Raw genomic sequence first — 19,325 nt, 5'->3', positions numbered from 1 at the left:
CTACTACCCTACCTGTATCACCTGAAATCGCAGCCAAAACAATATTCCCAGCCCATCTGCCTGTAGACAAGCCACACGGATTCCAAGCTAGTCCCATCATCACTGCCTCCTTAGCCTGGAGTAGAAGTTGAATAGCAGGACTGCTGATCTAGTGCTGTCTACCTGGGCCTGGCAATAACCACTTAAAGCTGGAACCGGTAGTACCCACAAAACCTAATGCCTTGCCAGTTAAAAAGCCTCAGATCTAATATTCTCTTTTTCACAACGGGTTTGCCACCAGAACATAGGTGTCGGCAACACCACAACTAAAAGCCAAAATGGGAAAGGACAAGCCTCCTATCAGCATCGTCGTCATTGGACGCGTAGGTTCCAACAAGTCCACACTATTGGCCCTCTGATCTACACGCGTGCGTGCTGGGATTGACAAAAGAACCATTGAAAAATTTGAGAAGGAGACTGCTCAGATGGGGAAGGGCTCCTTCAAGTATGCCTGGGTCTTGGATAAACTGAAAGCTGAACATGAATGTGTGTCACCGCTAATATCTCCCGGTGGAAATTCGAGACCAGCAAGTTTTATGTGACCATCATTGATGTCCCAGGTCACAGAGTCTATATCAAAAGCCATTGCTTTTTAACTGGCAAGGCCTCAGGTTTTGTGTGTACTACAGGTCCTAGCTTTAAATGGCTACGGGCACATCGCAGGCTGACGGGGCTGTCCTGATTGTTGCTGCCGGTGTTGGCGAATTTGAAGCAGGCATCTCCAAGAATGGGCAGAGCCGTGAGCATGCCCTTCTGGCTTACACACTGGGTGTGAAGCAGCTGATTGTTGGTGTTAACAAAATGAATTCCACTGAGCCACCCTATGGCCAGAAGAGATATGAGGAAATTGTTCAAGAAGTCAGCACCTACATTAAGAAAATTGGCTACAACCCTGACACAGTAGCATTTGTGCCAATTTCTGGTTGGAATGGCGACAACATGCTGGAGCCAAGTGCTAACATGCTTGGCTCAAGGGATGGAAAGTTGCCCATAAAGATGGCAGTGCCAGTGGAACCACACTGCTTGAAGCTCTGGGTTGCATCCTGCCAGCAACTGGTCCAGCTGACAAGCCCCTGCAGCTGCCCCTCCAGGATGTCTACAGAATTGGTGGCCTGGTCCTGTCCCTGTGGGCCGAGTGGAGACTGGTGCTCTCAAGCCCGGTGACTTTGCTCCAGTCAGTGTTACAACTGAAGGGAAGCCTGTTGAAATGCACCATGAAGCTTTGAGTGAAGCTCTTCCTGGGGACAATGTGGGCTTCAATGTCAAGAACATGTCTGTCTCCCAGGTCAGTTTGGCTCAATGGATAGAATGTCAGCCTGCGGACTGAAGGGTCCCAGGTTTGATTCCGGTCAGGGGCACATGCCCCGGTTGCAGGCTCGCTCTCCAGTGGGGGATCGTGCAGGAGGCAGCCGATCAATGATTCTCTCTCATCATTGATGTTTCTATCTATCCCTCTCCCTTCCTCTCTAAAATCAATAAAAATATTTTTAAAAAATTTTAAAAAGAACTTAACATACCCCTTAGCATATAACAAAAAACTTGTCTGTCAAAGATACTCATTGGGGGCAATGTGGCTGGTGACAGCAATAATAACCCACTAATGGAAGCAGCTGGCTTCACAGCTGAGTTGATTACCCTGCACCATCCAGGCCAAATCAGTGCTGGATCCACACCGTGCTGGATTGTTGAGCTGAAGGAGAAGATTGATCGTCATTCTGGGAAAAAGCTGGAAGGTGGCCCGAAGATTTGGAAATCTGGTGATGCTGCCATTGTTGGTATGGCTCCTGGCAAGCCAGGTGTGTTGAGAGCTTCTCTGACCCTCTGGGCCGTTTGCTGTTCGTGACATGACAGACCGTTGTTGTGGGTGTCGTCAAAGCGTGGACAAGAGGGCAGCTGGAGCTGGCAGTCACCAAGTCTGCCCAGAAAGCTAAACGAATATTTCCCCCAACACCTGCCACCCCCGTCTTCCTCAGTGGTGGAAGAGAGGCCTCAGAACTGTGTGTCTCAACTGGCCATTTAAGTTTAATAGTAAAAGACTGATTAATGATTAATGCATCGTAAAACTTTCAGAAAGGAGAATGTTTTGTGGACCATTTGGTTTTTATGTGTGTGTGGCAGTTTTTAGGTTATTAGTTTTTAAAATCAGTACTTTTAAATGGAAACAACTTGACCAAAAAATCAGTCACAGAATTTTGAGACCCATTAAAACAAAGTTTAATGAGAAAAAAAATTGATATTCTGTCCATCAGTGCTAAAAACAATCTAACCCCACTTTAACCTAGTTGGCAGTATTAGTGTTGTAGCTATAGCAGCCTTTATCCTGAGACCACCGCTATACCTCGTTAAGGCCATTCTTGAAGCCCACATCTTTCTTTTGCCACTATTTTAAACAGTCGTGCTTCTGTAGACACAGCCATTCACCTATGGACAAAGACAGTCATCTGCCAAGGTCAGAATAATTCAGGATCGGCTTAAAGCCTTTCACCCAGGCAATAGCAGTTAAAAGTCAACCACACAAGTGTAAAAACCTACAGGCCTAACATGAACCTCTACAAATCACCCAAGTCAAAACACCTGTCCATACCTCAAAGACTCTCATGAAACCCTGAGCCCCACCCAAAGTTTTATTTTTTATTTTTTATTGATTTCAGAGAGGAAGGAAGAGGGAGAGAGATATAGAAACATCCACGATGAGAGAGAATCATGGATCAGCTGCCTCCTGCAAGTCCCCCACTGGGGATCAAGCCCACAACCCCGGGCATGTGCCCTTGACCGGAATCGAATCTGGGACCTTTCAATTTGCAGGCTGACGCTCTATCCACTGAGCCACACAGGCTAGGGCCCACCCAAAGCATCTTAATAGGTTTTCTGGTCTGCAAATATACTCTTGATTGGGTCCAAGAATTAGCAGCCTTCTTCTATGCCTGGGTTTTAAACAAGTTAAGAAATAAGAAGTCCAAAATACTACTTTTAAAGACTAAGCTGGAGACCGTGGCTGACAGCTGTGGGCGAGTTGGCCCCACTAGTAGTGACCCTGTACTCAGACAGATTTTCTGGGTCTCGGGCGTTGTGGGCGGGCAGAGGGGAACTTGTGCTCACTCTTAAAAGGAAAGGGCCTGCGCTCCATTGAGCAATCCCAGTTGATTCTTTCCAATCTTACCAATCAGATCAGTTACACCCCTCCCCTGGAGAAAGGCTGTGTAAAGACCTGCAAAGGAACCACCAAGATGAAAAATTATAACAAAACATGAATCTGAAGAAAAACTAAATTTAGAGATTATTTGGGTTATAGAGAAGAACTTCAAAAGCAAACCTAAGGAAGAAATGACATCCACAAAACAAAAATGAGAAGAGAAAGAGTTCAAACAGAGAAAAAGAAAGATATGGTGGCCTTAGCTGGTCTGGCTCAGTGGGTAGAGCGTTGACCTGCAGACTGAAGGGTCCCAGGTTCGATTCCGGTCAAGGGCATGTACCTTGGTTGCGGGCACATCCCCGGTGGGGGGTGTGCAGGAGGCAGCTGATCGATGTTTCTCTCTCATCGATGTTTCTAACTCTCTATCCCTCTCCCTTCCTCTCTGTAAAAAAATCAATAAAATATTAAAAAAAAAGAAAGATATGGTGGAATTTTAAAATGATTAAAGTATGACATTCATTCCATAGAAGGGTGGGAAGATAGAGTCAAGGAATATAAAACAAAAATAAAGAGTCTGAAACATAAGAGAGAGATTACAGACACAATCCAACCAATTAGGATTTCTGAAAGAGAAAATGTGCAATCAGCGGGAACAGGAAAATATTTAACAACCAATTCAACATGCACAGTGACCTATCTTGATTGGGTCCAAGAATTAGCAGCCAATGTGCCTTAGCCATAAGCAGCTCACCAGCCACCAGTTCACACTGGGCACCAGCCCAGGTCATATGTCAATGCTGTTTATGGTGTTTGATCTTTATAATCAACCTAATGACAAAGCACAGAAGACTGTGGGTTCTGAGTGGGAATGCTGTTAACTTCGACAATGTAAAAACAAAAGCACAGTTAAAATAGTTGGGAGGTGAATGCCGGTGGTGGGCTGAGGGAAAGGTCAGGCAATGCTTTCGCAGATATTATAAAACGAGGTTTCGATATGTTATTTAAAGTTAAAGGGTAACCAGTAGAACTAAAACTATTAGGAATAAAGAGAAAAGGGTGGTGAGGTGTAGGCATAAGAGATTAAATCGTCATTTATCATAGCATAAAGTCAATATAAAGAGTCCAAAATGGATAATCCAGGAAACAACAGTGTAGAATACACTTTATATGGAGATAATGCCCCTGGAAGTTTATCCAAGCAATATGTCGAATTGGATATCTTGAGAAGAGAGTGGGCGGATGGAGAGCAGGGTTGGGAGGCAGACTTCTCATGACCTTATGTCTTTTAAATTTTTAAGTTGCTTATTCACAAAGTAAATAAAATTAAAATAAAAAATAAATTGCATCAACATGTGCTTATGCCCCTACAAGGACATTCATTGCAGCATTAATAGTAGAAAATGTTGGCAAGACACAAATGCCTATCAGTAAAAAACTTGTTGTATAGAATAATGGTTCAATCATACACAAGATTATTTTGCAGCTTTTAACAAGTATTCCTGGCTGGCATGGCTCAGTGGTTGAGCGTCGACATGTGAACCAGGAGGTCACGGTTCGATTCCCGGTCAGGGCATGCCCAGGTTGCGGGCTTCATCCCCAGTGTGGGGCATGCAGGAGGCATGATTCTCTCTCATCATTGATGTTTCTATCTCTCTCTCCCTTCCTCTCTGGTCAATAATATTTTTAAAACAACCAACCAACCAAACAACAACAAAAAAACAATTATTATTCGCCGGTCAGACACACATACCAGGCCTGGAAGAGGTTGGGTCCGTCCTCTACTTCAGACTTAAGTGATGTATTTCAGCCTCAGGAGAGCCCAGAGGGTGGTGGTGAATGGAGGGAGGCTCTCTAGCAGGTAAAGCTCTTCCCAGGTCCCTGTCTCTGGCGTGGGACCTTGGACCTGGGTCTTGTCCTTGAATGGACTCCTCTTCCTCTCTCCAACAATCCCTGAGTTCATTTCTAGCTTTTTCTTTTTCTCTCAAGATCACGTCTTGGGTATGGCTCCTGGAATGGAGTGGCAATCATTTTTGTGTGCTCCGATCCTCTCTTGCCAACATATCTGTCTCATTTATTATGCTACAAGAGGTCTGTCTCCTACCCAGCTTTGAATTTCATTACTAAGTAATTTCTGGGCTTAAGGAAAGAGTGGTGGAGGGAAGGAAAACTCATCACATATATTTTATCTTTTTTTTCTTCTTACAACAACCCTATAGGGTAGGTGTTATAATTCTTATTTTGCACAGGAGAAAACCAAGACTTGAAGAGATCAGTTTACCCAAGGTCATGCAGCCACAAAATAGCAGATTGGTGATTTGAATCCAGAACAATCTGGCCTCAAGCCCCGTGTTTGATTCCTATCTCTGATTACTCCCAGGTGGCTGAGAAACTGGATATGCTGAAGAAACAGTACGATGAGAAGCTGGCACAAAAAGAGGACCTTCGCATGAAGTCTAAGGAGATGGAGCTGAAGCTGGAGCGAGCTGGGATGTTGGTGTCTGGGTTGGCTGGCGAGAAGGCCCGATGGGAGGAGACAGTAAAGGTGAGATCAAATGTACCACCTGGCTCTCCTTCCTCCCTGCCCACTAGTTCCAAGAGCTCCCATCCCCTTTGGGTTAAGGGACAGTCAGGGAAGATAGGGACAGCTGGGTGTAGGGACATCCAAAAATAGGACATGGGAGTTCTTCCCCTCCCTTTCCTCACATTGGTGAGAGGAGTGAAAGGAAAGATTTTCTGTACCATTAGGGATCTGCTTCCATGTTTAGGCAGAGCTACAAATCACACACGAGGACCCTTTATACAGCACATTGACTGGAGAGAAACGGGGCGCATCTTGTCTCTCTACCTTCAGTGAGCTCCTGGTTTCATGAAAGTGTTAGGCCTTATCACCAGAATGTAAACAGAATTGCTGTCAAAGATGGGGAACTGAAAAGTAATTAGAACCAGGCTAGGGTTCTCAGGGCACAAAGGTTTAGGAGAGGGAAATAATCTCTCTAATCCAGATAGTGTTCAGAGGAGAGTGCCTTCAAAGCATTCCAGTCTCTCCCAGTGCTGGGGCCCTGACAGGCTTACTCCTCCCCTGCTGTCCTCCAGGGCTTGGAAGAGGACCTGGGCTACTTGGTGGGTGACTGTCTCCTGGCAGCTGCCTTCCTGTCCTACATGGGACCCTTCCTGACCAACTACCGGGATGAGATTGTCAACCAGATCTGGATCAGGAAGGTGAGACTCAGGCATGATGAGAGATCTTGGGCTCTGAGACCAGGGCCTTTGGGAGTAATAAGAGATATCAGAAAAGGGCAGGATTGCTGAGCTCAGATCTCCAGAGTGAAATTTGGGGCTCTTCCCTACACAGATTTGGGAGCTTCAGGTTCCTTGCTCACCTCGCTTCACCTTTGATGATTTCTTGTCCAATCCTACCAAAGTTCGGGACTGGAACATCCAAGGGTTGCCCTCGGATGCCTTCTCCACTGAGAATGGCATCATCGTCACCCGTGGCAACAGGTAAGGATGCTGCTGGGAGCATGAGGAGGAGTAAGCGCAGAGCCTGTTTTCTGACAGATGCTTCTTCCTTCAGGTGGGCACTGATGATTGATCCTCAGGCCCAGGCCTTGAAGTGGATCAAGAACATGGAAGGAAGCCAGGTATAAGGCTGGGGAGCTGGTTTTATCCCCTTAGGAGAGCTTCCCATGCCTGTCTCTTCCTGAGTCCTACCCTTGGGCCGTTTTTTCCTATGAATCCCTCAGTGTTTCTTCCATCTTTTTTCTTGCTCTCTAGGGCCTTCAGATCATTGACCTGCAGATGAGCGATTACCTTCGGGTCCTAGAAAACGCCATCCAGTTTGGATACCCAGTGCTGCTCCAGAACGTGCAGGAATATCTGGACCCCACACTCAACCCCGTGCTCAACAAATCTGTAGCTCGAATTGGTCAGGGCCCAGACTTATTGTGTGGTTGGACTGTGGGACAAATCCCAAGGACCAGCCAAGTAGGACACTGGGGAGGAAAGGGCTGGCTCTTTGGCTGTGTCCTTTATTTACTAGTATCTGTCCCTCTATTCAGAGAGCCCTGGGCTGGGGCCATTAGGGCAGGCTGAGTCACTGCCACTGGATGCTGGTAGGGGAAAGAATGGGTCAGCCCACACCTGGTCACATGGGGTCCTTGCCCTTGACCCTCTTGTGGGTACAGGTGGTCGGTTGCTGATTCGCATTGGAGATAAGGAGGTAGAATACAATCCCAATTTTCGTTTCTACATCACCACCAAGCTCTCCAACCCCCACTACAGCCCAGAGACATCAGCCAAGACCACCATTGTCAACTTTGCAGTCAAAGAACAGGTGGGCGGGGCTGATGCTTAGATTGAACTAGGGTGAAGCAGGCAGGGCTGTAGAGTCCGGCAGGATCAAGAAAAAGGCTAAGATTGTGTCGGGCAGGTATAAGGGGCTTGGGAGGTGTAAAGGGGTGAAAGGGGTGAAGGTCACTGGAGTGACATTCTCACCATGAGTCCTGGTGTGCTTCCAGGGCCTGGAGGCCCAACTACTGGGCATTGTGGTCCGGAAGGAGCGTCCCGAGTTGGAGGAGCAGAAGGATTCGCTCGTCATCAATATCGCTGCTGGCAAGAAAAAGCTCAAGGAGCTGGAGGATGAGATCCTTCGGTGAGACCTTGCCTCCACCCTCCACTGGTCCACTCACTGGCACAACTGGCACGCAGGGGGCTGATGGAGTCCCTGCCCCCTCCGTCCATGTGCCTCCTGACTTCCCTCCAGGCTGCTGAATGAGGCCACAGGCTCCCTGCTAGATGATGTCCAGCTGGTGAACACCCTTCAGACCTCCAAGTTAACTGCCACGGAGGTGACTGAGCAGCTGGAGACCAGTGAAACCACGGAGATCAACATTGACTTGGCCCGTGAGGTGAGCTCCTGTGCCCTCCAGCCCAGCCCCCACCAGCATCAAGATGCAATTCTAATAATCTTGGCTTGAGGAACCTTCCATCCCTGAGCTCCTGCCACCTGCCATGTCCCTGTGTGGCCCCTGACTCTGGCCCCTCTGCAGGCTTACCGTCCATGTGCCCAGCGGGCATCAGTCCTGTTCTTCGTGCTCAATGACATGGGCCGCATCGACCCCATGTACCAATTCTCGCTGGATGCCTACATCAGCCTCTTTATCCTCAGCATTGATAAGAGCCATCGCAGCAACAAGCTGGAGGACCGCATTGACTACCTGAATGAATACCACACCTATGCTGTCTACAGGTCTGAGGCTCCTCCCTACATGCCCTAGGCAGGAGGCCAAGTGACCGGCTCAAACGTTGACCCTTCCTGCTAGTTCTGCCTCGGTGCTTTCTCAGGCCATCATATTGGCCCCCTGCTCTCCTCCTCATACACCTTCATGGTCCAACCATCACCTGTGGGCTGACTGCTCACAGTGTTACATCTTTAGCTCTCCCTGAGTGTTGGACTCCTGTGTACAACTGTCTACTATACCAGCACTTCTCAAATAGTAATGTGCTGAGAAAGCACAGGGAATCTTGTTAAATACAGATTAAGACTTAGTAAGTTGGGGTCCTGTATGTCTAATGCTTCTGGTCTATGGGTCACACTCTGAGTAACAAGGTACTTGACTTCTTACATAGACACCCCACAGACCCCTCAAGTTCAGCTTGTTTCAGGTCAAACTCATTATCTACCCTTTTCAAGGTCCTCACCCCTAACTGGCACCAACATTCACTTCCCAGTCACCCCACCCAGAAAGTGGAAGTGAAAGTTCTCCTTGACTCTCTCCTCTCACATCAGTCACCAGGCTTTGCTCGCAAATCTTTCTGCAAACTGTTCCCTCCCAGTTCTCCCCATGGCTACAACTGCACTTTAGTTCAGACCTTCATGATCTTTCTTTCTGAATCGTACAGCCATCTCCTAACAGGGCATCCTGCATCTAGCTTTGCCTCTCTCCAATCTGTCCTCTTGTAGTCGCCCATGAGAGCCTTCCAAACACAAATCTGACCTGACCAGGCCACTCCTGGCTTACCTGGTGGAGCCTTTCATGACCTGTCCTCCACCTGCCTGCTCCGCTTCACCTTTCCCCACTTTCCACTAGATGCCCGAGCAATGCTGACTGCCTTCCATGTCTGCTTCCCCCAGCCCCCTTGTCTACATTTGCTTCTGCTCTGAGCTCTCCCTGGAGTCCTCCCCTCTCTTCCTCTGCTGCACCCCAGGGCACCTTCCCCAAGATACTTCCCCTGTGTCCACCAGGCATGGTGGGTGCCCCTATCCTGTGACCTCTTAATGGCACTGTCACCCAGTATAGAACGCATCACGTCCTTGCACAATCAGTGGCCTCTCTCACCCACCTGCCCTTTTCACACTACCTGATTTCCTCCAGGATGTGTGTGTGTGTGTGTGTGTGTGTGTGTGTGTGTGTTTAATCTTCACCCCAAGATATTTTTGCCATTGACTTTTTAGAGAAAGTGGAAGGGACTGAGGAAGGGAGAGGGAGAGAAGGAAACATTGAAGTGAGAGAGACACATCGGTTGGTTGCCTTCCAAATGCGTCCCAACTGAGGTCGGGACCTCACCCACAACCCAGGTACATGCCCTTGACAGGAAATCGAACTCGAGACCCTTCAGTCTGCTGGCCAACACTCTAACCATTGAGCAACACCTGACAGGGCAATGTTGGCTTTTTTTTTTTAATAGAAGCAAATGATTGTTCTTACCAGTGAACTCTGGGAAAATCATGTGCTCTCTTACTCAGGTCCCCGAGTGCTTGGCTGTTTATAGGAGGTTTGAATTAGATGCCGATGAGGGTCCTTTTGTGTAAGACTCTGATTGTATGATGTTCGCTCAGTAGGTGTTCATATTGAGTGTCCTGCCTCCTCCACCCTCCCTGTCCCCTTCTCCCAGGTACACCTGCCGCACCCTTTTTGAGCGCCACAAGCTACTATTCAGTTTTCAGATGTGTGCCAAAATCCTGGAGACTTCTGGCAAGCTCAACATGGATGAGTACAACTTCTTTCTACGTGGGGGTGTGGTGAGTTGGATAGAGGGCACATCCGAGTGCGGAGTGGTCAAGGTTGGGGATGGTGGCAAGTCTGAAGAAGCCTCCAGACCCAGAGGGTAAGGCCCAAGGCTCCAGCGAGGGAGCTGCAGAGAGCCGCCAGGAGCAGGGTCACGGCAAGGTCCTTCGGGCTATGGCAGTGACTTGCCATGCACCCCCTTGCTCACATTACAGGTGGGACTTGGGGGCCCCTCTTACCTGTGACCCACGGGTTGGTATGATCTTGCAACTCTTTCATTGCCTCTCAAGCCATTCCTCCCCCAGCCTGCAGCATGGCCACCTGACACAGTTTTCCTTTCGATTACCTCAACCCTATCCCTCACCCTTCCCCCTGTGTTGCATTTACTTGGCAAAACTGCCACTCTGGTTAGATCCAGCTCCACTGTCCCTGTGTGGCCCATGCAGCTGAACCTTAAATGGGCCCTGAAACTGACAGACACCGATACCACATTTCCCTGGGCTAGTCAGGCGCTCATCCTCTGGACATAATCTCCAAACACTCCCCCACCCCTGATCTCTCAACACAGTGACAAGATTCTTTCAAAATGGATGCTCATTACTGATGTCATCTCCCACTGTCCAGCTCCTCAAACCATCCACTCCAGCTTCGCAGGCCGCCTTGCTGTCTGTGACAAGCATGTCCCACTTAGGGCCTTTTGTTATTCCTTTTCCCAGAAAACTACACCCTCAGGTGTACATACACATTTGCCCTCTTTCTCACCTTCTCCAATTTGGTTCAAATCTCACCTTATGAAGACCTCCTTGACTTTCTCATTTAATGCTTCAGACTACCCCCCAGGACTTCAATCTTCTTTATCTTCCTCAACTTGATCTATGTTTTCTTTTTTTTCTAAATATATCTTTATTAATTTCAGAGAGGAAGGGAGAGGGAAAGAGAGATAGAAACATCAATGATGAGAGAGAATCATTGATTGGCTGCCTCCTGCACGTCCCCTACTGGAGATCAAGCCCACAACCTAGGCATGTGCCCTTGACTAGAATCGAACCTGGGACCCTTCAGTCCGAAGGCTGATGCTCTATCCACTGAGCCAAACCAGCTAGGGCAGGGTCTATGTTTTCATGGCTCTGGAAAAATCTTTGATATACTAGATAATTTACTTACTTATGTTTTGGTTCATTATCTGCCCTCCCACATTGGAAGAAAACCTCCTTACAGGCAGAGATATTTGTCCTTTTTGTAAGTGATGTATCCCACATGCTTAAAAAACTTACAGTTGATGAATAAGAAATATTTGTTAAAGAGAGTGAATAAATGAATGAAGTAACAGTTTGAGCTTCTCCAAAGGGTGAGGCTACCAGTTGATAATATGAAGTGAGAGGCAACCACCAGAGGGCGCAAGCTCCCTAAATTTGAACTGTGATCTCTGCACAGTGTCTGAGAGACTTAAACCCCCACATTTATTTCCCTAATAAAGGTGGATTTGCCAAAACTGGTTTGGCTCAGTGGATAGAGCGTCAGCCTGCGGACTCAAGGGTCCCAGGTTCCATTCCGGTCAAGGGCATGTACCTTGGTTGCGGGCACATCCCCACTAGGGGGTGTGCAGGAGGCAGCTGATCGATGTTTCTCTCTCATTGATGTTTCTAACTCTCTATCCCTCTCTCTTCTTCTCTGTAAAAAATCAATAAAATATATTTTAAAAAGAAATAAAGGTGGATTCCAATCCATCTTGGATTCCTGTATTCTTTTTTTTTTTCATTCTGTTTCATGCAAGACTCATCTTTGATTTTCCATGTTTGTTTTTTTTTTTAAAAAAAAGGTAACTCTTTTTGGGAGGTGCTCCTGGTCAATCCCTTCTCCTGTCTCCTTCCCCCCAGGTTCTGGATCGGGAGGGCCAAATGGATAACCCATGTACTAGTTGGCTCGCGGATGCCTACTGGGATAACATCACGGAGCTGGACAAACTAACCAACTTTCATGGACTCATGAACTCCTTTGAACAGTATCCTCGTGACTGGCACCAGTGGTATACCAATTCCACCCCGGAGAAGGCTATGCTGCCAGGTGCCCAGGCATTTGAGCCTCCCCACTCCTGCCTTTCTCCTTCCCTCCATTCAGCCCATGTGTGTGCCCTGCCCTTTATTCTCTATCCCTCCCTCAAGTTCCCCTCAGCCAGCTGCCTCCTGGCAGAGCATTCCCGCAGGTGCCTCTTTGTTTAGTTCCCTGCCCTTCCAGACTCTCCCTGCAACAACTCAACTCGTCCCCAGGTGAGTGGGAGAATGCCTGCAATGAAATGCAACGGATGCTGATTGTTCGCTCCCTTCGCCAGGACCGCGTGGCATTCTGTGTTACTTCTTTCATTGTCTCCAACCTTGGCTCCCGCTTCATTGAACCGCCTGTGCTAAACATGAAGTTGGTCAGTGGCTTGGTTTCCTTGCCCACATCATCCCTGGTCCTCCCTCTCCCCACTCCAGTCGACCACATGCATTTCTTCAATCTCTCTCCCCCACTCATGTTACATGGCCTTCTGCTGAGGCCATACCCTGTGCTCCTGGCAGGTGATGGAAGATTCAACCCCACGCACCCCACTGGTGTTCATCCTGTCCCCTGGTGTGGACCCCACCAGTGCCCTGCTCCAGCTGGCAGAGCACACAGGCATGGCTCAGCGTTTCCATTCCCTGTCCCTGGGCCAGGGCCAGGCCCCCATTGCTGCTCGGCTCCTCCGAGAGGGCATGTATCAGGGTCAGTGGCATTCTTGTTCTTCTACCCCCATCATTGGCCCTGGTCCTACTCACCAGAGCAGGGGTCCTCAAACCTTTTAAACAGGGGGCCAGTTCACTGTCCCTCAGACCGTTGGAGGGCCGGACTATAGTTTAAAAAAAAACTATGAACAAATTCCTATGCACACTGCACATATCTTGTTTTGAAGTAAAAAAACAAAACGGCAAAAATACCCGCATGTGGCCCACGGGCCGTAGTTTGAGGACGCCTGCACCAGAGCCTCCAGCCTCGATCACACTACCATAACCACAGCTCCCACTTTTCCAGAAGGTCCCCGGAATGGCAGACCTGAGCATTTTGACACCCCTCCCCACACACATACAATGAGATGGACAGTGGGGCAGATGGGGCTTAGGAAGTGGGTCCCACTGAATCCAGTGCCTCCTTGCAGGACACTGGGTGTTCCTGGCCAACTGCCACCTGTCACTGTCGTGGATGCCTAATCTGGACAAACTGATAGAACGACTGCAGGTGGAGGATCCTCACCCTTCCTTCCGCCTCTGGCTCAGCTCGAGTCCCCACCCCGACTTCCCTATCTCAATCTTACAGGCCAGCATCAAGATGACCACAGAACCTCCAAAGGTATGGCGGCTGTAGATAGCTGGCATCAACTATTCCATCTGGTCTGCCTTTCCTTCTGCTAGCATCAGAGAGAGGGCTTACCCTCAACAACAACACATTTTTATTCTACTGTCCTGTAAAAAATTTTGTGCTAAACTCTTAGAACATAATAGTAATATCTGATTTTCTTGATTGTTGTGCCAGGCATTGTTCTAATTGATTTACATTTATTAATTCATTAAATAGTAGTACACACACACACACCTTATCAGGCAAGTGCTATTAACCCATTTTACAGGTAGGAAAACAAGGCACTGAAGAGTAAATAAGTAGTCCACAGAAACTTCCTGTCTCCCAAAATGTCCATACATTCTCTTCCTAATGTCACATTTGCTGGGCTCCCAGCCCTTTTCTCCTTCCTTCTCTCCAATTCTATTGAAACTTTTATCTCCAATATTACAAGGTCACCATTGAATGCAATCATACTGATCCTTTAAAATCTGACCAAGTTGTCTGTACCTGACTTATTTTTGTTCTGTCTGTTACTTTTTGTTCTATATCCTATACATGAGTGGAATAATATAGTTCTTGTCCTTTTCTGTCTGACTTATTTCACTTAGCATAATACTCTCAAGGTTCATCCATATTGTCTCAAATGGCAATATTTCATTTTTAAAAAAATATATTTTATTGACTTTTTACAGAGAGGAAAGGAGAGGGACAGAGAGCTAGAAACATCGATGAGAGAGAAACATCAACCAGCTGCCTCCCGCACACCCCCCACCGGGGATGTGCCCGCAACCAATGTACATGCCCTTGACTGGAATCGAACCCGGGACCCCTCAGTCTGCAGGCCGACGCTCTATCCACTGAGCCAAACTGGTCTTGGCAATATTTCATTTTTTAATTGAAAAAAATCTGATCACGTTGGTACATCCCACCCATTTACCCCCTGCTTAAACTATTTTAGTAGCTTTTCATTGATTTTAGTCAAGACAAAAACCCGTATTAACATGGCCTGTGGAGTGGCTTGGAGGGGAGGGTCCATCTGGCTTTGCCCAGGAGTGCTTTCTGTGAAAGGTTGACCCTCCCTGCGATATTCAAACTGATCTACCAAATCTTCAGTAGAGGAAGGACATTCAGGGTTTACTTGGTGCAAACGGATTTCTTTTGGAAGCTGACAAAGAAGCCAGTATTTTTAAGTTTTTAAAATTTATATATATATATATATATATATATATATATATATATATATATGTATGTATATGTATATACACACACACACACACCAGCAGCCCGTTTGCACGAAGATTCGTGCAATAGACCTTCATTCACCTGGCTGCCTGCACCAGTTTTCTGCCAGCACCGGGGACCCAGGCCTTGGCTGTGGCCACCGCCTTCTGCCTTCTTTCAGGGTCGGGGCTTGGCCCCGGGCGGTGGCCTTGGGCTCTGCTGCACCCCAGCATCCTTGCTAAGGATCTTAGGAGCCGACCCCCGGTGGTTGCCTGCGATCTGTGCAGGCTCCCTGCTGGTGCCCAAGGCCGGGAAAGCCTCTGCCCGAGGCTTTCCTGGCCTTGGGCTCGGCTGCACCCAACGTCCCTGCGACGGTTTCCTGGTGGGTGTGGCTGGTGGGCCTAGCAAAGGTACGGTCAATTTGCATATTACTCTATTATTAGGTAGGATATCTATATATATCTATATCTATATCTATCTATCTATCTATATATATATATATATATATATATATATATATATATATTAATTTAGAAAGGAAGAGATAGAAACATCAATGATGAGAGAATCATTGAACGGGCTGCCTCCTGCATGCCCTCTACTGGGGATTGAGCTACAACCTGGGCATGTGCCCTTGACCGGAATTGAACCTGAGACCCTTCGGTCTGCAGGCCGACACTGCTCTATCCACTGAGCCAAAACAGGTAGGGCATAGCCAGTATTTTTAAATATTTTATTTGAAAAAAAATTTTTTAAATATATTCTTATGACTTCAGAGATGAAGGAGGGAGGAGAGAGAGATATCAATAATGAGAAAGATGGGGATCGAGCCTGCAACCCAGGCATGTGCCCTGACTGGGAATCGAACTGTGACCTCCTGGTTCATAGGGCCATGCTCAACCACTGAGCCACAGTGGCAGGGCTATGCACCTATGTCTTATTCAAGAAATCTTTGCTCACTCCAAGGTTATAAAGGTACTCTCTTATACTTGTCTTGAAAACAGTTTTATAATTTGACTTTTACATATAGGTTTTTAGTTACTTCAAATCTATTTTGTGAGTGTGGAATAAGGTAAAGATCCAATATTTTTCCACATGGATAACCAATTCTCCCAGTACTATTATTGAAAAGCCCACAATTACCCTTCTGATCTGTAATGTGTCTGCTCAGCCTTAGATCATGTTTCTCTGTATATATATTTTTTCTGGGTCCTTTATTTTGTTACTTGATCAAGCTGTTTATATTGGGGTCGCTATACACTGTCCAAGTTGTTTATATTGGGATCACTATACACTGTCTTAATTACCATATAACTCTATAATAATTCTTGGTAGCTGGTAAGGTAAGTCTCCTTACCTTATTTTTCTTTAGGCTACTCTCCAACATAAATTTTGGAATTAGCTTGTCAAGTTCCACAAAAAAATCCCATTGACTAATTTGGAAGAAATTGACATCGGTAGGATATTGAGCCTCCCAATCCATGAGAATAGTATGTCTCTCCATTTATTCTTTAATTCAATGTTTTATCATTTTCTCTATAAAGATGTGTACATTTTTATTAGATTTATTCATACCTTACATATTTTGATATAAATGACATTTTAAAATCATATTTCCTTCTTACTTCCAATATTTTTACTTCAGTTTTCTCACTCATCCATTCTGTCCATCATAGAGTCTTCTTAAGACACTGTTTCAACATATCAATGTTCTACTCAAGACAGCAAATGTCTCCATGACGCCTGGTGAATCAAGTCCAGATGACTCAAACTGTCATTCTTATTGTACCTCCATCTGTTAATGTTGCCCTTCTTACCCAACCTGAGCACTTACACTTGACTTCAGTTAGACTCATTTTCTCACTTATTCTCCCCTTTGTGCCTTTTCCCGTCAGTTCTTTTCTTTCTTTCTTTCTTTCTTTCTTTCTTTCTTTCTTTCTTTCTTTCTTTCTTTCTTTCTTTCTTTCTTTCTTTCTTAAGGGGTGTTTGTTTGTTTTTTAAATTGATTTCAGAGAGGAAGGGAGAGAGAGAGAGAGAGAGAGAGAGAGAGAGAGAGAGAGACCGACACCAATGATATGAGAGAATCACTGATCGGTTGTCTCCTGCACACCCTCCACTAGGGATCAAGCCTGCAACCTGGGCATGTGCCCTTGACCAGAATCGAACCTGAGCCCCTTCAGTCCAAAGGCTGACGCTGCTCTATCCACTAAGCCAAACCAGCAAGGGCTTCTCTTCAGTTCTTTCCATCTCCTGGAAACCAAGGCTTTCCACTCAGCCTGGTCCTATCCTTCCCAGTTGTAAGACTTAGCCCAAATCCCAACTTATTCATGAAGCCTGATAAATCCAAGCACATAGAATGTTCCTCTTTGATGATATACTATGGCCCTTTTAATCTACACTGAATCTTTACACCTAATATCGTGTACATTTTTGTTCACTACTAGTTGTATGTATATCTTTGTCTTTGTTCCTATTTTCTGGTACTTACAAATTGAGTGGCCTATCCATCATTGAGAACATGGTGGCTGAGAGGTTCAAAAGTGGGAGAACAAGCAGGTAGGGCTGCCACTAGCCCATACGGTGCCTTACGCGAATTAGAGAGAGGTACCAGCCCTGTGAATGAGTGCACATGTTGGCATGCAGACAGCCTCCACCCAGCCCTTCAGCCAGGGCCCTTGTGCAGTGAGCACCTCCACAGCTGTACATGGTGGTGCTAGTGGCAGAGCTGAGCATGATGATGTCATCCCTTCTCTGTACTTCATTGTCCCCAGGGCCTAAAGGCCAACATGACCCGTCTTTACCAACTGATGACAGAACCACAGTTTTCCCGCTGCTCCAAACCTGCCAAGTATAAGAAGCTGCTGTTTGCACTCTGCTTCTTCCACTCTGTGTTACTCGAACGTAAAAAGTTCCTGCAGCTTGGCTGGAACATTATTTATGGCTTCAATGACTCCGACTTTGAGGTTTGTTCTAACCAGGGGTCCCTTATCCCAGCCCTATCTTCCTATCCTTTTGGCCCCATGGCTCCCCTGTAGGAAAATCCACTTACAAAACATCTGTGTTAAAGCTCCATTGGAAAATTTTTTTTTTAAAAAAGGAGCCCCACTGGAAGAGTTCCTACAATAACTGTGTGTGTGGGGTTTGGGCTGGGACCACGCACAGGTGTCAGAGAATTTGCTGAGCCTCTATCTGGATGAGTATGAGGAGACACCCTGGGATGCGCTCAAGTACCTCATTTCCGGCATCAACTATGGTGGGCACGTCACGGATGACTGGGACCGGCGCCTGCTCACCACCTACATCAATGACTATTTCTGTGAACAGGCTCTATCAATCCCCTCCTACCGGTGAGGGGGTGGAGACCAGAGGACACAGAGACACCAGGTGGCAGAGGGTAGGGGAAGTGTTTGAGGAGAGAATATGAGATTGGAAGAAGGCAGAGTGTGTAGGATTGGGAGGAAGAGCAAGAACAGAGAGTTGGGCAAATGGGACATACGTAGGGACTGGGATCCTGGCCTGGCATTGAAGCCCCGGAGTGCTCACAATATGATAATTATGCTGTGGCTCTGCAGGTTGTCAGTATTGGAGACTTATTTCATCCCCAAAGATGGGAGCCTGGCCTCTTACAAGGAGTACATCAGCATGTTGCCTGGCATGGACCCCCCTGAGGCCTTTGGCCAGCACCCCAATGCAGATGTGGCCTCCCAGATCACTGAGGCACGGACTCTTTTTGAGACTCTGCTTTCCCTGCAACCCCAGATTACACCCTCCAGGGTTGGAGGCCAGAGCCGAGAAGAGAAGGTAAGAACAGACAGACGCCTGGGGAGGGAAAGCCATCAGAAAGAGAGGGCTGCACTCAGAGCTCCTGCCTCACCAGGTCCTTGAGTTGGCCGCTGATGTGAAACAGAAGATCCCTGAAATGATCGACTATGAGGGGACCCGGAAACTGCTGGCTCTGGACCCCTCCCCTCTCAATGTGGTCCTTCTGCAGGAGATCCAGAGATACAACAAGCTTATGGAGACGATGCTGTAAGAGGGAGAGGGCTCTGCAGACTGTGGGGAGGGGAAAAGAAGAAAAACCTTCACCTCCTGCCTAGAATGAGTCTTGCAGGCCCATCCCATCTTTAACCCTCCACCCTATCTGTTCAGGTTATCACTGACAGACCTGGAAAAGGGCATCCAGGGTCTCATCGTCATGTCTACAAGCCTGGAAGAGATTTTCAATTGTATCTTTGATGCCCACGTCCCTCCACTCTGGGGAAAGGCAAGATTACACCACTGTTGATCCTACTCCAACAGTGAGCTCTCTCCTCCCTGTGCCCTCAACCTCCTCGTTCTTGGTAGGCATATAGCAAAATGCAATAAGCCTGGGTTTTGGAGCCAGGAGGTTCCAGTTGAAATCTGGCTCTGCCATTCACTGACTGACTCTGCATGAGATATTAACTTAGAATCTTACTCAGGGCAAGTTATTAACTTCTTCAAGGATGTTTCAAGGATTCCCAGTACTGTGCATAGCACTTAGTAGGTGCTTCAATAATGGTGACTGGCTACTATTACTGTTGCTATTGTTG

The 19,325-nt window shown here is 47.1% G+C and overlaps 1 protein-coding gene and 1 pseudogene across 1 annotated transcript in view; both read left to right on the top strand.

Annotated features, from left to right (window-relative positions):
* The window catches only part of DNAH2 (dynein axonemal heavy chain 2), a 105,292-nt gene that overhangs the window by 84,649 nt on the left and 1,318 nt on the right, over nt 1-19,325 (top strand). Inside the window, exons 66-84 of the mRNA XM_054709352.1 lie at nt 5,550-5,714; nt 6,266-6,391; nt 6,525-6,673; nt 6,747-6,813; nt 6,947-7,097; nt 7,357-7,505; nt 7,690-7,823; nt 7,935-8,079; nt 8,221-8,420; nt 10,067-10,193; nt 12,057-12,243; nt 12,447-12,595; nt 12,738-12,921; nt 13,352-13,542; nt 17,526-17,717; nt 17,917-18,101; nt 18,327-18,555; nt 18,632-18,783; nt 18,904-19,018. Of these exons, the coding sequence (XP_054565327.1) occupies nt 5,550-5,714; nt 6,266-6,391; nt 6,525-6,673; nt 6,747-6,813; nt 6,947-7,097; nt 7,357-7,505; nt 7,690-7,823; nt 7,935-8,079; nt 8,221-8,420; nt 10,067-10,193; nt 12,057-12,243; nt 12,447-12,595; nt 12,738-12,921; nt 13,352-13,542; nt 17,526-17,717; nt 17,917-18,101; nt 18,327-18,555; nt 18,632-18,783; nt 18,904-19,018 (2,997 nt within the window). The remainder of the gene's footprint in view (nt 1-5,549; nt 5,715-6,265; nt 6,392-6,524; nt 6,674-6,746; nt 6,814-6,946; nt 7,098-7,356; nt 7,506-7,689; nt 7,824-7,934; nt 8,080-8,220; nt 8,421-10,066; nt 10,194-12,056; nt 12,244-12,446; nt 12,596-12,737; nt 12,922-13,351; nt 13,543-17,525; nt 17,718-17,916; nt 18,102-18,326; nt 18,556-18,631; nt 18,784-18,903; nt 19,019-19,325) is intronic.
* Nucleotides 318-1,970, top strand: LOC114227067 (elongation factor 1-alpha 1-like; annotated as a pseudogene).

This window comes from Eptesicus fuscus, chromosome 20 (genome assembly GCF_027574615.1).
Source record: "Eptesicus fuscus isolate TK198812 chromosome 20, DD_ASM_mEF_20220401, whole genome shotgun sequence".
NCBI lineage: Eukaryota > Metazoa > Chordata > Mammalia > Chiroptera > Vespertilionidae > Eptesicus > Eptesicus fuscus.
The sequence above is the reverse complement of the archived record's forward strand: the minus strand, read 5'-3'. Positions and strand labels throughout refer to the sequence as shown.